At 44.5% G+C, this 22,440-nt stretch overlaps 1 protein-coding gene across 1 annotated transcript; it reads right to left on the reverse strand.

Moving 5' to 3' along the window:
• Positions 1–483: 483 nt before the first annotated feature.
• nr2f5 (nuclear receptor subfamily 2, group F, member 5) lies at positions 484–22,440 on the reverse strand. The gene is made up of 4 exons (XM_070835414.1): positions 21,250–22,440; positions 10,140–10,420; positions 7,731–7,977; positions 484–2,711 (listed from the first exon to the last, which is right to left on the reverse strand). The coding sequence occupies exons 1-4, from the start codon at positions 21,614–21,616 to the stop codon at positions 2,392–2,394; spliced, it is 1,215 nt and encodes a 404-aa protein (XP_070691515.1). The 5' UTR covers positions 21,617–22,440; the 3' UTR covers positions 484–2,391.

A 22,440-nucleotide genomic window follows, 5' to 3' on the forward strand; every position in this document is an offset into this window, starting at 1 on the left:
CCTGTTATTTCTGGCACATCTGTGGCGCACACAGATGAAGAAATGCTGCCACGGCAGAGGTGCTGCTATCAAGAAAACTGATTATACAGTCTGCAGTTTAAGTCTTTTTACTTTTGGATTGTGGGTCAATTTTGTTTTACTTTGGCAACATCATGTGTTGTTCACAAAATACAAAGGGCTGTACTGACCCTGCTAGGTGGAGCTTAGACTGCTTATCCACAGCAGCCAACAGCGGCTGAGGCTCATGGAGGTTGAGGTATTTAGAGTGGTCCACAGTGCCTCCAAAGGAAGCTGAAATTATTCAAACTTATGGCTATAACATAAATACATAGGGTCTTGTTTTCAAAAGCTGTGTCAATATACTAAAGAATACTTTGTGGTAGATCAGGCTTGTGCTGACACAACCTAAAGTACTCACTTTGATTGAATGTAGGTTCTACTTATGACAGGAAAAGACAGCAGAAAACTTTCTGTGAACAACAGAATTTTATTTCAATTAATGGATAATCCATAATTCCAAACAAAAGTAGAGAGGATAAAAACAAACTCATAGAAACTTTCTGTGAATTCATTTATCAACAGACAGCTTTCTAAGGTCCCAGATGGCTTTTCCAATACCAATCCTTGATGTTGATACCACAGTGCCATGTTGGAAATGTGAGACAGGTTGTCAAAACAAACTTGTTTCCACCAAAGGGAAGAAAAAAAAAAAAAAACAACTTAAAATAGTCCTAAGCTAAATCACAGTCATAAGTCCAACTGGGATAAAATTGTAACATAGACTGAGGTTTTCAGAGGTTAGTGATACTTTTCTCTACGGTATCGGTACAATAAGATCAAATGACATGAGTCGCGGGGGTTTTCCCTACATGACAAGATCATCAGGAAGTGGAAAAGAACTCGCATGAGGTCTAAAAAATGATGGTGCAGATGATGTTAAAGCAGAAATGTCTGCTCTCTTGTTTTTTCTTGTTATTGTCTATTGGTGCATTGAAAATCTCTGTGTTTAGCATCACTTCACCATGACTTTATATGCACGTTCATCATTTTTACATCATGTGAGGTCATTTCCTCTCCTGACAGGACATAATACCTGTTATAACAGGTAACGAGAGATTATGGCACAGTCATAAGATAAATGCTCAGTGACAAAATCTTTGTTCTAAGGCAAGTACAGCTAGTTTTGTAAAATGCTCCCCCCTGTCCAGAAGGTCCAATATTGACAATCATGACTATAAAACAATATGAGGATGAGTTGTGTCGCTCCTGTGATAACAACACGTTAAATGGGCCTTTTGAATAAGTAAAAAGGTCAACAGAAATGGCATAAGGGTAGCAAGAATCTACCAGTGCTGTGATTTTACAGAAGTGAATAAGTGTAGGGTCTGACAAGGTTACAATGCAAGTGCCTAAGCTTTCATTTGTATTCTTTTACAAACTCCTTTTCTCCCCCTGAGACCCTAAAACAACTATATAGTCAAATTATAGACAAATCAAACATTTTAATTTTCATCACCAACACTACCACAAAAATATCCAAATATGCATTTTTCAGCTTTGGCACAGGCTGCTGATAAGTGTAAGGGTTTTTGCTCTTGTACTGATATTGGCATGTCTGTCTGTCTGTCTGTGTCTACCCACCCGTTGAACCTGAGCTTTTCCCATTGAACCCTAATATGCTATAGATGCCTATGAATCGATAACGATATACTGTACATATGGACACAATCATGAGTTTTCTCTCCATATAAACAGTGCTAATACAAACACACACATTAAAACATGTCCTCTGCAAAAGTCCAAGACATTTTGGCATTTGTCTTTTTTTTTAATGGCTTCTGGCTTTCTTTTCAAAAATTGGTAAATGTACAACAGGCCTTGTGCTCTCGGTTGTAGAGTCCCACTGGCAAAGCCCTTGCTCAGTATTCGCCGTACTGGGATGCTTGTACACAGCCTCTGTAAATGTAGGGATAGCACCAACAATAAAGCAAACGTTTTGTCCTTTTCTGCCCGTTTTCATGGGGTTTGAGAATGACATCTGAAGTGAGTCCAACAGACCTGCTGGTGAACTGCGCAGTAACCCGTTCTACCAACCTGTCCATCTCATGCCACATCTCAAATGTAGACCGCACCATTGGCTGAGGGACTGCAACGGGCCACCGAGTGTCTGCAATGGCCGTGATGAATGATTGGCTGGCTTGTGGAACCGGGAGTGAAACAGATTATATCGTCAGTCTGGGTTTTTGAGCGGAATGGTAAGTGAGAGGCTCCCTCGTGGAAAACTGAAAGGTTCTAAGGCGGAGAACGAAGGGAAGGATGGATGGATGCGTAGTTGGATGGATGTTCGGCCTACATTTCTCCCGCAGCTTCTCATTCGTCTGTCTCTCCACCTCAGGGCCCGTTCTCGTTGTAGTGGAGGGAGATGGGCCGCTCGCGCTGCACCGTGGGCATGTAGGGCCAGTTGTAGCTGGAGCCCGACAGCAGCATGTCGCGAAGCAGTGTCTCGATGGGTGTCTTGCCTACCAGGCGAACGAAAAACAGCTGCTCGATTACTGGAGAAGAGACGATGCGCAGGGAGGGCAGGCGGAGGAGGAGACGTCCAAAGCGGTTTGGCTGGCTGGGGTACTGGTTCCTTACATACTCCTCCAGGGCGCATTGGGACTTCTCCTGGATGCTCTCCACGTGGGCAACGTCTGATAGCCCCATAGCATCTAGAGGGAAGGAAGAACATAAAGATGTATGGTTTACCAACAGATCAAAAACAGTCCTTATTACAGTGTCTAAAAATATTTGCAAAAAGCAGTCTGATGGAAATGCAGATGATGGGGGGGAGACAGATTAATGCTTGGAGCAGATGACACATTTATGCCTGTCAAGAAGTTCACTTTGTCAGATGAGGTGATCGTGGTGCATGAAAGCCAAGTTAGAGCATCTTTATCTTCTGTAACGTGATACCATGTGAGGCAGAACATGTGGGTGGGTAATTGTTACAAAACTGACTTCAATCAAAACCTTCAAAGTTGACACAGCTTTAGACGACTGTCCATATTCACCTCCACCTCCACCACCAGGAGCAGTGGACCTCACCCACGCTCTTTGGAGATGGAAACAAAGTGTTTTCCAGCTGCTATCCAAACACACACCTCCTCGCTCCTCCAGTTACCCACTCTGGCTCAGGACAAGTGTGGTTTTACATGATGGGCGGGGGTTAGCGAGGAATCACAAATCACATTTGACACATTTGTGTTCCTGTGCGACACACAACATGGAACAAATGACAAATGATCGTGTTTTATTTTTTGTTCCAAATCCCCTGCTAACAGGTTGATATTGTGTAGTCTGATAACTGAGGCTTATGTTTTCCACAAATGTAACTTCAGTATTAGATATTGTGCGGACAGTGTGATGTCTTGACCTCATACCGTACTTGAAATCTCACCTAGTTCATAGGAGACGAATGAGATAGATGACAGAGACATGTAGCAACAGTTATAATGAAACTTTTTTTTTTTTCATTTGAGATACGCCACAGAAATCTTGCTCAGACCTGAGAAAATCGAGGTTGTCACTGCAGAGATACGTATCTGCTACACCCCTGTGGTCTGTGTTCACAGCACACTACAGCGCTCCCTGTCCCCACAGCTGGGGGTCATGTTCTGCCTCCCGCCTCCTCACACCTCCCGTCCTGGCGGGCCCATGCCTTGGCGAGGGTCGTGCACAGCCGAGAGAGAGTGTGTAACACTGCGCGCCATACTTTTCGCACCCTCTGTGTGCAGGGGAGAGCGTGGGGGATTTGGCAAAGCAGGTCATAGATGTGTGAACTCAAAACAAAGACACATTTTACTGTACTCTGCCACATACTGTACATTAGTGCTCTCTGACTCTGCCCCCTGAGTGAACCCTCATTTGGAAGACAGGTTTTCAATGAGGGCAATTTCTTCTCAAGCACATTTTTTTTTATCTAAAAGCGTTGGCCCATCACCTTGGGTTGTAGGTCTCCTTTGTCATCTCACACTTTGATTTGTCCCCTGTGTAAACCCTGCCCTGCTGGGCCTCAGTTCCACACAACAAAAAAAAAATTAATTTACCTCATATCTTAATAGAGTGTGTCAACCCTTCGCCACCCCCAGCGGCCACTATTCTCATCAATCTGAGTGAATAATTGCTCCCACTTCGGCTGTATTTCCCTTCATGCGGGGGGGCAGAATGAACAGCTTTTTTGTCGGGCCGCCATTTTGGGTCCTGCGTGACAAGGCAGTCACTGCCTGTTTAAGATTAGCAAAGCTGTCTCTGTGACTGAACCCACTTCGCGTGCCGAAGCGACAGCTCTGTGGGCGCCCATCCACGCCAAGCGCCGTGTTCTTTTGTCTGATCCTTGGGCACACACCGGGTCAGTGGGGGTGAGGGATCAGGGTGGCAGCACTGAGATGCCCATTTTCTGATGTGGCTTGATAGGACTGGGCTTCACAGGGGGAGCAGAGGGAGGGGACTCAGAGGGAGGTGAGAGACGATTGGTGTTTGTCTGAGCGTGTTAGCTCATTCTACCAGGTCTGTAGGAGTCAGGTTTATTAGCGGGTCTAACTATTGTGTGTGTGTGTGTGTGCATGTCTATCTCCATTAAATTCAAATTTCTGTGTCAATAGCTGCACATTTCACTAAATATATTGTCTTCTTTTGGCAAAACGTGCAGTTTTTGTCTGTATACATGTGGATACATCTGCCTGCATACAGGGAAGTCACATGGGATGCTCAGGGCTACAGGGGTTATGTAGGTCACGGCCGGGGCTGTGGCGAATCCTCTGTCTCACTGGATCCCACCATACATAATTCAACTCCCATGGTGGGGGCAGGGGTCCTGGGGCCTGGGCTGGGCTTGGGGTCGGGTGCGGGGAGCGTAGGGAGGAGGGGTGGATGACTGGTTTCAATAATAGATGGGATCATGAAGGAGAGATGGCTGATGAAAGCAAGGAGGAGAAGGGAGAGGTGGATCCACAGCCACCCACATAGGACACCACATGGAGGAGAGACGCTAGGTACACGCAGAGTGAAACTGACAAGCCACGCAAGGGAGGAAAGAGGGGAAAAGCAGTAAAAAAAAAAAAAAAAAAAACAGAGACAAGAGACATCTCAGTGTTGGCTTCTTCACCATCCGTTTCCCCCTGGGTCACAAAGCATGATCTCTCAGTGAAGTATCCCAGATGTGACAGTATTTTGGCTGGCACTGGAGCCCAGTGACTGTTGGGATAAACCTCAACAGGGTTTGAATCTAAGCAGTATCAAAACAATGCCTATCGTTTGGGTTTCCTCAAGATTTAAAACCCTTATATTTTGATTTAATCTCGTCTGCAGCGCAGTGGGGAGGACGTAGTGCAACATGGTCAGAGCATTACTCTCATGTGCCCTGTTTTTTTAAAAAGAACTTTGGATGCAAACAGCTTTAAAAAGGCAAATCCATGCTAGCATAAAGACATTCTCTTTGTCTTCTAGACAGTGGTTTACTCCAGGTAAGAAATTACTATCATCATCAAAAATATAAATCATAGTCAATGTTAACTAAATGACACAGGGGAGATATTTTAGCTGATCATGGCTTTCTGTTTGTTAAGAGGTAGTAAACATATAGATTGGTGGGTTCGGACAGCATGTGTATCTATATAAATAATTCCTCTGTCTCTACTTATGATATATTGTTTGCTGACAGAGTAATCTGCTTGTCTATCAGTCTTTCCAGCAAAATGTTATGAACAATGTGGTACATTGGCAGAAATTAAAATACAGCTTAGCAATGGAGCACTCAAAAGATAAATAGTAAAAGCTTCAGGTTGAAGCTTACTGTTAACCCAAAAAAAATGATTTCAGTGAGGCACAAGCAGCTCCTCACGAGGTCAGTAACAGTCTTTTACAGTACGGGAGAGTGATCAAATTACAGTTAAATTCATGGAGGGCAGAGACCATGACTGACTAGTGGGAGCAGCATTTACGTATGGAGCCAATGAGACAATATCTGCTGCAGCATTAGAGGTCACATCTCGGTCAGGCTAGGAGGGGGTGAAAAGGTTGTGGGTTAAGTACAGTTGAAGTCGGCATCATGTGTCTGTGAGCTCAAAGTGGATTGCAACACAGGAGAGGAAAGAAATGTTTCCTGGCATTCTGATCATCTGAGTCACTTCTTATTCTATGGCTACATCGTAAAGCAACGGTCAAAACTGGCAATCATGCACAGGAATCTGATTATTTCTTGTCTGTGTGCCGTACAGTCTTTAAAGCCTTTTTATAACAGATAACGATGGATAGAGATGGCTTTTTCCCATGTAGATATGCGTGTCCGTTACATAAACGTTCATTATGTTTTCTCTCTGGCTGCATCACTGATTGATTTTTATTTTATAACACATTTGGAATCTAAGCCTTGTGAGCATGAGAGATACTTGCCTCTTCCTCTCACAGCAAAAAAAAGTTGTGTATTTGTTAATTTTTCTATTAATAGTTCTATCATTAAATTTTTATTTTTGATCATCTCGACCAGTTGTAAGCCTGGAAGGGATCATGTGTTTGGTCGTGTTTGTGTGTATCTGTATGTCCGCAGCTAATCTCACAGACTACTGGACTGATCAGCCAAATATTTCATGAGCACATTTATGCCTGTATGCTGGATGACCTCTCGTGGTCTCCTAGTGGTCTACGCTCTCTCTCACTCATCTTAACCAGCCAGTAGGAGCCACAAGTCGTCGACAACTGCTTCAGTTTGACAGAGCAAAAAGCTTCTATGGATGCAGATTCATTTCATGTCCAGTATGTTATGACCCACTAAACTTATGCATGACATGACATGAATAAATCCCTGTTTCTATTATCTTCCCCACCATGTTGACTGTAAGTGAGCCGGTGTTAACAGCTGTTGCGTCAAAGTCTGTTTCCCTCATCAGACAGAGTGTCCTGTAGTGGCGACCTCCACAGTTAGATTTAAGTTAGGTTTAGGTTAGGTTGTGCTTAGGCGTTGCAGAGATCACCTGACAGAGATCTGCATTATGCTGAGAGCACATTACTAGTTATTTATAACTGAATTCGCTGGTTGTATCTCACCCTGATAAATAATTAATTTAACTGACTGCAAAAGTTTACCTTGGATATGTTTAAATGCACAGAATAACACTACTACAGGTCATTTCTAACTCAGGTTAAGCTGTTTACACTTGCTTAGATACCTGACAATTAAGTGTCCCTGCTGACACGAATAAACCAATTAACACAATATTCCTGTGCCAACTGCCTGTTAATTCCTCAGCAATAGTAAAGTTACTTACAGGAGAGGAATCTAACCATAATCCTCTTTGAGTCTGCATTTGTGTAAAATTACTATTCCTATACCTATGGGACTATTTCCTATTGAAAACCTAAAACCTAAAGAGGTTAGTGTAAGTGCTGCTAAAGCACGAGTTATATCCGAACTGGAGAGCATTTCTTCAAAGAACAACACTTCTCCTGACTGACTTTGGCAAATGTTTTCACTATGTTGATCTGACAGTGATAGACAGGTGTGCCATCCAATCATCTGCCAAGTATTCGTTGAACATGCCTGCCAAATTATTGTAATAATTGTATTAATTGTCTCTACGAACAACTTTCCAAATTCTTTTGTGTAACAAACCATCTGGTGCGTACGGTTAGGCTGAGCCACTACTAACATTCAAATTGACTTTTGACATGACACGTGCTTCGTTCTAACTCACCAGAAGTGAAGAGCACAATGGATTTGAGGCAGGAATATTCAGCCGTGTCGACCTGCAGGGCCTTCAGCTTCTCCACCTGCTCTTGGAAGACTCGGATGTGGTCCATGAAGGCCACCACACGCTCTGCTGACATGGGCGATGCGTGCAGACCTGCCGCTGCCAACAGAGGGGCCACATGAAGCGGCATGGAGCACTGGGCGGCGTTGAGGACGAAGAGCTCGCTCCATGACATGCGCAACAGCGCCACCTAGGATACAGGCAGTACAGAGTGGTTATTACAGGCAGGTTAATTGGTGATTTTAAGGTGTGACTCATAGGTGTGAGTGTGAGTGTGAGTGTTAGTGTGAATGGTTGTCTGTCGCTATGTGTTGGCCCTGTGATTGACTGGGATTGGCCCCAGCCCCAGAAACTAATGGAGACATGGCATTGGTTCCAAAAACTAAAGGTGTGTTTACAGGGTCAAAAATCAGTCAAACTTAAATTGTATTGTGGGAATGATTTTCAAAAATGTTCAAGCACTACATTTTCCTTTTAGCTACAGTACAGCAGGCTTTAGACTGCCATTATCATGAGCCAAATTGTAATTCAACTGTACATATACACATTAATTCTAAGTGTAGAGGGATATAAGATGCACTGAACATCCAATAATCCAAACGGCCTTTGGAGACGGTCAGAGTACAGTAACATAATCAAATACAAACAACACACAGGATATACTGTACATGCATTCCAGTAGGTGATATATTAATTCACTGAAGTAACAAAGAAGCATGTACAAACTAGACACATAAGCACAAGCTCACAGGGGGCGTCTAACTGTCAAAACCTGATAGTAGGATGAACCAATGCAATGAAGTGTTTACTGTTTGCATTTAAAAGCAAGCTGTGTTATGACAGGAAGTAGAGAAATATGCTTTCAATGTGGAAACAGTTAATCTACAGGATGGGTTGACAAAATAATGCGAAGACCTCATTGGAAAAGGAGTTAAACTGATGTGATCAAAGCTATAAATTTCATAGCTGAACGGGGTCATAATGAGTTCAAAGCCAGTTGCCATTAGTTGTCTCCTTTTGGATAATTGGGCAAATGGCACTTTGGTGTACAGCATACTTTTGAAAAGCAAATAAGGAAGCTCAAAGTGCAAGTGCAAATCATCTGCAAATTACAGAATATTGGTAAATATTAGTTTTGATAGCAGGTTGAAAAGAATCATAAAGTTTATAGAGAGCCTAGAACCAATGGTACAATACTAAAGCACTTACTGAGAGAGAGAGGACAGATGTAGTTTACATGTTGACATGAAGTTAATGACATATTAATGATACAATGCAACTATAGCATGACATATTTGTGACGACTGTGTCTGCTCATGCTGGACGTGAATATTTATAAGTCAAGCGATTACTCCGTGCCAAGTCTCTGCAGCTGGTAGAAACCTACTCATGCAGGATTGATGTCGGGTCTATCCACGCTGAATGCCATGACTGCCTGTTTCTGCCTTTAGTGAATAATAACAGAACAGATCTCTTTTTATACGCTACTGTAGTGTGTTATGATCAACAAATGAAGACAAAAAAATAAAAAGTTTTTTAATTATCTACAGGCTACATTTTTTTTCAAAGAGTGAGCAGAGGATGAGATGTCATAAAGGATCTGTTTATTCTTGATGACACTGTGCTCTTTCATTGGATTACAGCTTTCTCTTAGTTTTGATGGACTAGAAAAGTAGAACTTTATTTTGTTTGTGGCATCAAATCGTTTTTAATTGGCTTGGCTCTATGTTTTCTATAAAAGCAGACATGAACTGAAAATGTGTGAGGAATGTTGCAAAGTTTTGGATTGATATCCAATAAAAGAAGCCAGTATGTTATATACTGATTATATTTATGTGTGTTTTTTTAGTCTTAGTGGCATTTTTACATTTGGAGGCCAAAAGCTAAAATGAAATTTTACAAAATATACTAATTTGCTTTCTTGCAGAGAGTTAGATGACAAAATTGATACCTCTCTCATGTCTGTATGCTAAATATGAAGCTACAGACAGAAGCTAATTAGCCTAGCTTAGCATAAAGACTGGAAACACAGGGAGACAGCCAGCCTTGCTCTGTCATGTCGCCCCAATGAGAACTCCAGAAAGTCATCGCACCGGCCTCTCAATTTGTACATATTAAACAGATGAGATATAACATGACAGTAAGTGAGCTTTAAGGGTCTTCATGGGTGGATTTAGTTATCTTTGGACACAGCTAGATTAGCTGTTTCCAGTCTTGAGTATGTATATATGTGAAGCTAGGCTATCTGGATGCTGTCCTAATTTTCGCTGAGAAAGCTGGAAAAGTAAGTTAAAGCTGCTGGCTGGTTATTTCAAAGAAAACTCTTGCCGGTCTTCAAAGCGGCCAACTCACCTGATCCATGAGCTGCAGATCAGGGAAGAAAGGGATGTTCTTGGCCCACTCAACGGCACTGAATAGCAGCCTGGCTGCCAGCTCGCAAATGTTCTCGATGCCCATCAGGTTGTTTCCCTGCATGCACTGGGCGCCGTAGCGAGATGTGGGGTAGGGCTCGGCGCGCAGCAACAGAGAAATGAAGCCAGAAAGGTAGGGCTGGCCGTTGTACGGGTCGGTGCCGTTGGTCAGGTACTGTCCCGGGCTGCTCTGGGAGTTTGATGTGCGTCCTCGTTGTACAGCTGATGATAGAAAACAAGGCAGATGAAGATGAGAATCCAGCAGCATAAATATGAACTATTAATCAATGAGCATGCAACATTTTCTAGTGTTTCTGCTTTCATATCTCAGACCAGTTCAGAACTTACAACTTACAATAGATGGTAAATATCTGTCATCAGGTGGTTATTAGACTTGTAGGATAACAGAATGTTATACACCTAAAAGTGGTTCCCATTCAAATGTCCTCTGCGCAGCCTGTATGTAAAGTGAAGTGAAACGTAAAAGCCTGCTGGGGGAACAGGAGGGAGAGGAGATGAAGACGGAAAAGAAAGAGTGAAATTGGGCATGTCAAATGTGTCGGGTGGGGGGTTTGCAGAATGGGGTCAAAGGGGGCGAAAAGTGTGGAGACGGGAACATTTCTCTGACTCTTAAATATGTCAGCGCTCGTCTTTTCAGTGGAGCGGTGGAAAGTGGCCAGGCCAAGGCCATTTTGCACTGCTGTTGTGCATCAGTGAGTAATGACAAGCAGCAGCTGGTAAAGATATAACACTTCTTCACACCTACATATGTTATGCATCCACATATGCATACACACATGCACACATCACACATGAATATGTACGGTAACATCTCCCCCCTCCCTCTACTGGCAAATGGCTCAGCCTGAGGCGAAAAGGGCACGCAGAGGCCAAGCCTTCATACACACACCCAAATACCCACTCCCCCCCTCATGGAGCGATGATGATGCGGCGAGTGCTCAAAGGCCCATTTGGAAAACACCTGTTCAGTCATCCCCACTGTCTGACTAATAACTCCATCTACTGTTACACACAGAGAGAGGGGGGGGGGGGGGCAGGGAGAGGCAGTGAAAATGCAAAGGGGGGGCCAAGTGTGAAGAGAAAAATGAGGTAAAAGGGTGAAATGGCGAGATAAGATGGAGCTGGAGAGAGTGAGAGGTGATAAGTTGAGAGAAGGGAGATTGAGGGCAGTGTGGGGAGGAGGGTGTGGGAGGGCGGGGGGGGGGGGGGGGGTGCAGTGGGGAGGGGAGAGCGGGGAGAAAGAGAGAAAATGCGTGGCGTTCAATATGTTTGAATATAGCCTGAGACGAGGCTTCAGATAGAGAGCGATGGTTTACATAAAGAGACAGGTGGAGGCGGGAGGTGGAGAGAGGGGTGAAGGAAAAGGGAGAAGGAGGGGTTTGGAAAATGCTTTTCAACTCAGCATCACCTGTCACCTCACACACAGCAGCTGTGTCAATTGAACACACCGTGGCACGTTTGAAAAAAGAGAGGTCAAATCACTCAAGAGCGTTATAAGCATGCCTTTAATTCTAGCCTGTCCTCTGAGCAGAAAAAAATACCTCTGCACAAAAGGTGTTGACCTCAAACTACTAGTTTCCCTGTGAACTTGTGTCAACCCGTGTTCCGGGAAAAGAATGTGGTCTCCTTTGGCAAACAGCACAGTCTCGCTGGGCTGAGCCACGGAGAGGTGTTGCCTGTCACAAAGACGTTGCACAATGGGACATTCCTTGTCTCTCACACTCCGGCAGCTCTTGTAAGGGACAGCTGTCAGATTAACCACACGTGTCTGTCTTTACGGGATTTCACAAACCAGAGAAAATAAACGCGGTTCTGCGCAGCAGAGGTGAAAGCAGTGCCGGTGCAAAAGGGGCTGCAATTTCCACAAAGATTAGCTGGTCCAACATGTTGTCACTTACTCGGAGGTGTGAGGTGAAAAACCGGCTGAGTCGTTTGCTGATGCAGGTTTGTGAACACAACAAAGCAAAATGCTTTTTGTAACTGCCCTTTAGAAAGACACAGATTGGACGCCCCTATCATCATTTGCCTTCGAAAACCCTCACAAATTACTACTGACACAGGAATTCGTTTTATGACCTGATATTTCTATGGTTGCTGGGTTACTTGGTTAGAGTTTGGGAAACATCCTGGTTTAGATGAGAATAAGTAGTTGTCATGATTACAATAGCGAACACGTTTGAGATTATGAAACAGTTGTGGCTAAAGGAAACTCAGGTTGACTGTCATCGGGAAACGGAAATCTAACTGTTAAAATCGGATGCTATGTTGGGAGGAGTCCCTGACCTCTTCCCTGCACGGACTCGGCCGCTCTATAACAATGTCACCCAACTTCCTCCTTTGCTCACAGCAAGCAGCAGTCATAATCTCTACGGCCACTCGAGGGCCTGAATGTGAGCAGGTGTCATTTTGCTGAAAGGACCTATTCTGTGGGAGTACAGTCACGAGAGGCTCTTCTCTGACTGTCCGTATCGAAGTCGGAGCGCTTCCATAAGCCACACTGTCACTCTGCCCTGGCTCGTTAATGTGACCAACCTGGTTTCCACTTCTTTTGGGCCTCTCGCTAATGTATTGATCAGGCTTTAAGACACATTGTTCCTGACTTTCATGGGGAATTTAACAAAGTCATCAAAACACAACGACGTTCCACAAATTCCATGACCTGCTGGGACCCTGTTGCTCCTCATGTCTCTGATTTTCAAAATTCACAGCTATTAATCTGCTCTCATATTGATTAGAGGTTAATCCTTCAGATGGCGGCGAATCTACTTGATCCACTTGACTTTTCAAAAGCCTCATTGTGGGGGGTCACTCGTGGCTGAGAGGCAGAGCACTTGAGTCCTTCTGACGGAGACACATCATTCTCTGTTTTTGCTCGCCTACAGCTGGCGAACGGGGCAGAGGAGCAGACAGAGAGAAGGGAGAGAGAGGGTGATTATGGAAAGGTCCGAAGGAATAGAGAGAACGACAGACAAGTGTAGAGACAGAGAGATGTAGTATCTTGACATAGAGGAGGGCAGCAAGAGAGCAAGAGGGACAGAAATGACATTAGAGAGAAACAGATGCCCGAGGATAAGAAAAAAAAAAAAAGGAAAACCAGGGTCACAGACAGACAGATAGAGAATAAAGGGGGGGATGGGGCTTCACAGTCAGATTTGATTGTCTGCCATACGCGGTTTTCTGCTTTTCAGTTGGTGTACCAAGGCTTAGTTTGATGTAACTGACTAAGCTTATCATCTGAGAAGACAAAAAAAAGCTAGAAAACTTAGCAGATACTTAATGATACCAAATTTAGGGCAGAAAAAACACTAAAAAAAAGTCAGTCGAGCTCTACAAATCCCTAAAACCCAAAACACAACAGCATCTAACGGAGATAGGGCACAAAATGAGGGCACAAGAATGACGGAGAGGAAGAAAGTGCATGCAAACAGAGGTACCATGGGACATTTCAGCTGCGACTTTCAAAATGCCACTTCAGCAAATGGCAGCTGGCAGAGTGCACAGTTCGCTGCCTGGCTGCCCTGGATTAGCCTCTGGGTCAGACTGTTAGTGGAATTACAGCAGCTAAATACAATTAAGGCCTATCAACATTTGGACTGAAAGGTCACGGTGCCGGGGCAACACAGACGCATTATAGACTTGGCTCAGTCTAACAGTTGCGTTTAATAAGTAGCTTTTCCATTTGTAAAGCTTCCATTGGCGAGCGAAAAATAAACATGTTATCCTTGTATGAACCTGCGTCTCCACGTCATATCTTGTCACCGTTCAACTGGCGTGTGTGTGTGAGTGTGAGTGTGTGAGAGAGAGAGAGAGAGAAAAAAATCATGCTGATAAAAATAATGCAATGCTGCAACCACAAATTATCAAAACACGTGGTTGTGAAGCTAAAAAAAAAAAAGTAGTTAAGATAAAAGAGAGATAATACATGTGATAATACAGGCATTGCAAGCCTGAGTTAATGTACATGGGTGGGATCCAGCTCGAATGGCAGTGTGCGATATGAAACTGAAGTGGTATACCTGAGGCTTTTATTTTGGCCCTGAACTTTGACCCGCAGGTCAGTGCTCTGCAGCGGGGCAATGGGAGCGGAGAGGAGCTAATGTGTAAACCAGGAGAGAGATAAAGCCAGAGAGAGTTTGACAAACAACAGGGTGTCACAGAACAGAAAAAGTTATGAAAAGTAAGGGACATACTCCACTAAAACTGACAACCCCCTTTTTCCTAAACACATCATTATGAGTTTTGCTTTTGTTGAATAAGAAGGAAATTGCAATAACGCCTTTAAAAAATAGCCTTGTGTCTCATTAGCTATGTGTAAAGAATTTAACTCCTGGTGTTATTATTATTTCAGTGAAAAGAGTCTAAAGGGTCTGGACAGACACTGTGGACTGTGGTGTCAGACAGTCTGCCTGAGTCCATGGTCCACAGCATTTGTCCCATTGTGTGCTATTGTGCACGATCAGACCCTCCTGTTAGGCCGAGTTCTTCCTCTTCTTATTCTACAGAAACATTTCATGGTGCCAGAAAAGAGAAAAAGAAATCTCACATTAAACATCAACCCAACACAGTTCAAAATGACTCTCCATTAAAGCTGCTAGAATCAATATTTTTACATTAATAGTGGATCACGTGCCTACTTGTATGTGCAAGGGGTCATAGTGACTTACCCAAGGGGTAGCTTATAAGAATAATCTGCAAATTCCCTCAACTCTACTGAGCTTTTTAGTGTCTTTGAGCTCATTGGTTTGGTTTTCAGGCCAGTAAACTTATGCGTTTCTCCTGAAATAGCTCTAAAGCCCCACTGCACACTCCCTGCTCAGCAGACAGACACACACGGTTAGAAACAAGCTGGTGAACACACTGGAGCATTTAGCAGCTGCAGATCAAGATACTTTCCTCAGGAGCTGCAGAAACAAGAAACTGTTCACAAATAAGTTCGCCGTATCAGCTTTTTAAGGAGGTGATATCTCAGTGTTGTGTTGACAGCTTGTTTCTGCTGCCCCCAAATGGTCAAAAAATCAGCTCGTCAAAGTGCAAAGACACTGCTGGAATGTCTTGGCATCTCATCTAAAAGGGAGGGAATCAGTGATGGTCTGTGTTGCTTTGAGGAGAAAACATTGAAAGCGTAGCATCAGATGGTACAAGAGGTGCTCCATAGTGCAGTAATGGCTGAGAGGAAGATCTGATGTACGTCTGACAGCTGCTGAGGATGCTAATTGAGAGGGAAACACGCCGGTCAGAAAAAGAGACATACAGCTCAGCAAACTGAATATTTGTTCACGTGAGAGAGTACCGACTTTAAAACTCTCTGTCTTCACATCTACTGAGAAATTATTGAAAACAAGCCATCTGCGCCTCTGAGAGGGGACTGACTCGGTCCCCAGTTGTGTCGAACATGAAAGAGGAATGCAGCCGACGTGAGAGACACAACAGAACCAGAGTGCAGAAAAACCGGAGGCAGTGCAGGAGCGGGGGGGGGAACAGTGACACAGACAGAGAGAGACAGAGACGTGGAGGGCAGAGGAGCGTTGCGTGAGGAAGTCTGAGACTGAGTTGCCTCACTCTTTCTCTCAGACTTTGATGAGGCAGTTCCTGCATTAATTAGTAAACCAAATTCACCCCGTGCTGGGTGACTCTGACTCAAGCTGCCTTTATTTACACTTACACGCCTCCCCCACTCCTCCCTCTTTATTCGCGGGCCACAGAGGGACCAGGTTCATGTGTTTTCTGTGAGGTGGGCCTGTGGAGAAAACATTTCTGCATCAAGCTGTGCGTACATGTGTTCTTTTAAGCAGCTCTTACAGTAGCTGCATGGCTTCATTTGTCAGCTCGAGTTATTGTCACCATACAGCGAAAGCTGGGATGAAAACAGGGATGTAGACATGCGTATATTTTTGGTTTCAGTTGTTGGAGATTATGAGGTGTTTGCCACTGAGACTCCCGCCGTCGCGCCAATGCAGTGCGGATGTGCACGCACTTTTGTTTGTGCTGCTCAAATCCATCCACCCTGAGAGAGAAAGCAGGACAGTCATTAGACTGTGTTGCAGCGCAAAGTTGTAGCTTCACATCCAGTTATGTCAGAAGCCTCTCCACCCGACAAGACCAAAGCCGTTGGTGGAGGGAGCAAAGCTTTTCCACAGAAAACCTCTTTACCTTACTATATATAGTGTACCTCCACCATACCAGGAGGGCCAATATCTCATATTTATTAAAACATCAATATATATCTGTTAATTTCAAATGGAGACACAGGAGGAGTGTCATTCCTGCTGCACTCAGAGTGAAAGGAGAAGATCATCAGCTAAATGCCTAAAATGTAAACGCTCCTGACAGTGACTGACAAAGTCTGTGCCTCCCTTCACGAGTGTGTGTGTGTGTGTGTGTGTGTGTGTGTGTGTTATTACAAGTGACCCAATTGACACACAAAAACAGGTTGAGCTGCTTCTGAGCAAAACAATCCGGAGTCAGTCAGTGAAGTTACAGTGATTGTCTCAGTGCATCTGAGAAGGTCACATTATGTTTAGTGACATTAGTGTGGGATGTGCAGGAGAAAGCAGGAGCTTTACGGGGGGGAGCGGTCGTCGTGTGTTACATCGCGACGCGAAGCCTCCTTTACTGGCTGTGTCCAAACACATTTAAAAAATACAGCATCATTCATCCATTCGCCCACGAGCCTTTATGTAATATTAAAGTCAGCCTTGGAGATAACGTCATGTGCTCCATTGTATCACTTTAATGGAGGCTGGGCTGAGCTGAGCGATACGTCAATGGGAGCCGTTTTCCTCTGAGAGGCCTCTGATAATGACTTAACCTACGAGTGTGGCGACAGGGGTTAAGTGTTTGAATTTGCCAATAGCTAAATTACTGGGGTAAGTAAAGGTTTTCAGAGCCAAAGGAGGCCAGACTGTTGTGTTTTGGTGTTAAACCGCCCGCAGTTACAAGCCCACTGTGGAGTATGGATTAGTCAATACACACTGTCTGTTAGACTTTAGTGCACCAGTGGGGTATTTACTCATTGGAGAGGCCCCGGCCGGATTCACACATTTGGACTTTGACTTGAGCCTGTCTGTTATTAATGTTTTAGTTTTGGTTGACCTAAATTTTCCGCTGCTGTTGGTATTTTGTCAGACAGCAATATGGGTCAGAGGAGCCAGCATCCTTCCCACTACGCGTGTTGAATGCAGGTATTACAGATCCCTGCGCTACAAATGGATGTTGAGACTATTTACAGCCACTACACTCTGCTAACTCTACCATCTGCATGTGCAGTATTTGCCGTGCCCCTCCGCGCGCTGGTGTGTACCAGGAGTCCAGACAAGCACCAGACAAGATGACATTGTGTGTGCCTGCATTCACCAGCGCAGTAAACTACCACACGTGTATTTCGGTTCTCAGCGAAAGCCGTAGCTCGTCCTCGTGGGCCGTTTCAAAATTAAAACATTCACTCCAGTTCAAAGGAACTGTCAGGCTGATTCTCTTTGCTTCCCCTCTCCCTATTCAGCCTAGAAACTGCGCTGACAGAGAAACAAGTGGAGGATTCTGTGTAGCTGCGTGGTGACAAAGGCACTAACGCTGCCAAGGTTTGAGGGGTCTGACTCCCACTGAGGCCAGCCCAGAAATGCTTGCTGTCATGGTGCTGGAAGGTGCTCTGGATGAGAGTCTCCAACAAATGATATTATGTTCTACACAGCAGTCTGCAGAAAGAGGTCAAATGTCCCCTTTGGGGGAAAAAAGAAAAGAAACACTCACTTGAAAGCAAAGAAGCTCCAACTGTAACGCGGTCCACTCATGAAACTTTAAGCTTGCCTTCTCCGGCAGCTAAATGCTAATTCAGTCTCAACCAAATGGCCACGCAGCGCAGTGTTAGTGATACCAAACGATGCTGGTGTTTTTAGAACAATATGTTCTCATGCTGATGAGTTCATCGCCAACTATCCAAAAACATGATCTTTTGGGGGGCCTGACTGCCGTAAAAAGCTGGATAGAGTACATTTCAAAGTAAGTGAAAAGACTAAATTATGAATAGCATGCCAAAGTCTCTTAGTTCATTTCTTCCTGTGAACCACCCAGAACTCCTGCTTTATTTTGACTCATGTCTTTTCAGTAAATTTTGAATATTGTTGGAAACAGAAAACCATCATATCAAATGCATATTTCACTGGGATTTCATAAGTAAGAATAAACATTGCGTCCCCTTGACAACCTTAGGTGAACCTGTTGAATAATGCAGAGGAAACATAACTTATGTATGACCTGTGAGGGGGTGGGGGGGTGATAGTGGCTGTTTGCTTTAACAGTCCTGGCACTTTTTCCATTTGACACTCAATCTTTGCATTCTAGTGTGCAGCAGTGTCTAATTTACTGTAGATGTTACAGTAAAATAATGACTCCACGATCTGTTTCACATGCTCATGAATATTTATGTTTGCACAAATATTCCGATATTTCTTTTTTGAGATTTGGGAGCCCTGAATAAATAACTTAAGGCAACTGAAGGTCTGTCATTTACTTAACTTAAAGCGTAAATGCGTACTATCTGTAACTGATTATGATCACTGCCTCACATTTAAAACCATTCAGCTATTTGTGACAATTAAGTCTGGTTGTTAATTCTCTGCATCTCCAAACTGTCATAAAAGTTGCTGTTTTGCTTCACAAGAAAAGGTCCTGAGTGGACGAGTGGTCGCTGATAAACAGAAGTCAGCCAACAAAGAGGATTCAAGGACACCATTTAATCCTGCTGACCTCAAATGCACCAACAGACGAGCTCAGCCAATGTAAGTTGACCTGCTCCACATTTAAGCCTTTTGCGCACAACTATAAGCCAGCACTCCAAAAAAAATTAAAAATCTATATTGAGACGTGAACTGGCAAAGAGTGTAAAATCTTATTTTCCTATAAACCACTTTGACATAATTGACCCTGTTAGCATTTTTTTTTTCTTATTCCCTTCAGTCAGCTGACATTATCTGGCCTTACTTCAAAGTGTCCTCTATGACAATTTCGGAAACTGAATTGAAAGAAATTTACATTACATACATTTTTTAAATTAATTAATTCATTTTATTTTAATAAATTCAAGAGTTTGATGCCATTTTAAGATGAACATTTCGTCTACAGCATCTAAACACGCCATCATAGTGTTATCCCATCCAAATAGCAAAACTAATTCCCTTTCTTCGGGCCCAAAAGGCGAATACAGCTCATCTCTAATGACCAGTGTGCAGCCTTTAAGGCCGCACGGGCAGCGCACTGCTGAAAGTGTCCTTTTAACATTAACTAACAGGAATGGATGCTGTGAGCCTTTCACCTTCAAATAACAATCACAATTCCATGCGTAATTTATTTTGCATGCGGAATAACTTTGCAGGGCGTTAGTTTATCTCCACATTTGGACAAATGAGATGAGTTGGTTTGCGTAGACAGAACGAGGGGGAAATCTTTCCGCCTGTCGGGGTGTTAAACTGTGAAGATGGAGACTTTGTGCAGAAAACGTCAGACGATCTTCATTCAGACGGAAAGGAGCACGAGCGAGCCGGTGTGGCTTGCGGCTGTTTTACATGAGGTAAGACTGTGTGTACAGTGCACACACACACACACACACACACACACACACACGCACACACGCACACACACAGAGCAGCGCACTAGCGGGAACCCTTGAGGGATCATCTCACCCCAGGCTCTGAGCACTGTCTCCACCACAGTTTGTCTCAGGCAGAGAACAAAGGGTGGTTGTGGAGACCCTGTCCGTCCACTGCCGACGTGTCCTTGAGCAACACTTCTCTCCCGGGGTGCCGCTGCTGACCCTATTCTGTCCTCTGAGAGGGGAGACAAAGCTGGCGACGTGTGACATCTTCATTAAAGTCTCATTTTTGAAAGTCATAAGTGGGTTACACTCACTTTTTTTTTTTTTTTTTTTGTACTCACAAGAACAATCCCAGGCTCACAGCCCGTGTCCACCTGTGTTGAGGTGTGTGATGGTTACATGCGCCCACACGCTGCTGCTGACATCCACTCCCCAAAGATATCAGTCACTATCAGTTTCTCTCTCAGATCATAAAAGCTGTCACCTCTAAATGATGAATCGATGGCCGGAGTTCAGTGATCCAAGGAGTTAAACAAACGCGCACAAAACTGAGCCCCTGAGAGACGCCGAGAGAAAGAACCTTTGGCTCCATTTGGGGCACATTTTAAAATATGCACCGTCGCATCTCGCATGAATGGGACGTCGCTGCCGAATAGTAATTAATAAGGAAAGCGCTCCTCTTCACCAACACGTTTCCACAGCTCCTCTTTGGCACTAACTGACCCGTTGTTAATCCAACACAATACAACAAATGTAGCGGCATCCTCTTATAGCGGCTCTGGGTGTCGGTGAGCAAACAGCATAATTAAAACAGAGGGACAAAGGAGGGATTTCACAGGACAGCGCGCACCGGGGTGAATGCTTTAGATTTGCTAAATGAATGGGAAATAAGCACCGTGGTGCCGCAGGTGGTGGATGATTATTTACCCGTAACAACAGCGGCTGCGGTATAAACTGTATAACTATTAGATCAGCGGGAACCAGAAAACATGGCGCATAATTTACGCATGGAATCTGTCATTGGCACCTTGTGAGTTTAACATGCGAGGTGACAAATGAGAAAAAAAAACCTAAAAGAGCGCAGTGTTTAGTCTGAAATTCTTCTCTTGGAGCAAGAGAAAAACCTCTCACTGTGTGGTGAAGCAACTGTTTTCAATCCAAATCTGTTCGTGTCCAGAATTTTCTCTGATGTTTTCTTGCTCCAAAGGAAACGATCTGCCCTTTTTTTTTTTTTTTTTTTTTTACTAGATATTGTTACAAGAAAAGCAACAAAACAGAGACAAGAGCCCCAGCCACCGTGAAGAGCTGGTCACTACTTTTAAAACTGGTTGGATTGATATTTTACAGTGAACAACATTACGCACGTTATGCCCAGAACAACATCTTGTAAACAAACGTGCCACAGCCTCACGCTGACAAGAGCAATGCGCACCTATGGCCTTACCTTCTCTCCTCATGCCGACTTTCAGGCACTTCTTCAGCCGGCAGTACTGACACTGGTTCCGGTGGTGCTGGTCGATGGGACAGTCTCGGTTCCCCCGGCAGGTGTACGAGAGGTTCCGCCTCACCGAGCGCTTAAAGAAGCTTTTGCATCCCTCGCAGGTGAACTGACCGTAATGCTTCCCACTGGACTTGTCCCCGCACACCATGCAGTCCACGTTGGGGATCTTGTCCCCGGAAAGCGCGTCGTTCCCCGGGGTGGAACCGTTGGGGGTCCCCGGTGCCCCGCCGGGCTCCTGGCCGCAAATCTGGAGCTGAGACCCCGGATCTGCAGAGATGTTCTCTGGCCACTGGTTTACTACCATTGCCATGCTATCCCCAAACACTTTGGTCTTTGTTTAAGTCACAGAAGGAGAGTCAGACCGGGCGATAAAGATCCGTCCTGACGTCTTGGGAGGAAAAAAAAAACGAGGGGAGGGCGAGAAGGCGCTTCCCTCTTCCTCCAGAGGTTAATCTGTGCGTATCTGATCTTATGTATTCAAAACGTGTTTCTATATGACGGAGTTCTCTCTGTAAACATCTATCAAAGTTTACTGCAACAGCGAGGTATCAACATGATCGATGCGTGAGCGCGCAGCCTACAACTCCCGGTGATCCTCGCTGCGCAGAAATCCATAAACACGTTGTTCTTCAGAGAGTCTGAGCCTCTTGGAAAAGTCAGTCCAATAAGTCAGCGTGTGATCTGTGAAAATAAAACGTTATCTTACTTCTCTTGAATGGATCGCGGTAAATCACGGTGAATATGACAGGAATATATCGCCTCTCAGCCGGTCGCTCCGGTCTGTCCGCTCAACGCCGCGTTTGGATTCACTCAAAAGAAATTGTGCCTCTTTGAATGACAAGCTTGATTCAATCCTGCCCACGTTTCGCGTTGGTCGCTGGAGGATTTGTTTTAGTCCCAGCCAGCTCTTGAAATCAGTAAGACGCGCAGTCCCGAGGAGAAGGCAGTCCCCGTCCCTCCAGTTCCTGCGCGCCGAGATGAGGTTTTGGGAAAGCGACGTCCGTGTGCGATGTTTGTGTGGCCGACACGCAGACTAAATATCCTCGGCGGTCGCCACTGAAGGGGAGATTAAGCAGACAGTTCACGCGCGGAACAATCTTTGCCGCTCGAGTGTGTCGCTTCGCCCTCCGACCG

This window comes from Pempheris klunzingeri, chromosome 8 (genome assembly GCF_042242105.1).
Source record: "Pempheris klunzingeri isolate RE-2024b chromosome 8, fPemKlu1.hap1, whole genome shotgun sequence".
Classification (NCBI taxonomy): Eukaryota; Metazoa; Chordata; class Actinopteri; order Acropomatiformes; family Pempheridae; genus Pempheris; species Pempheris klunzingeri.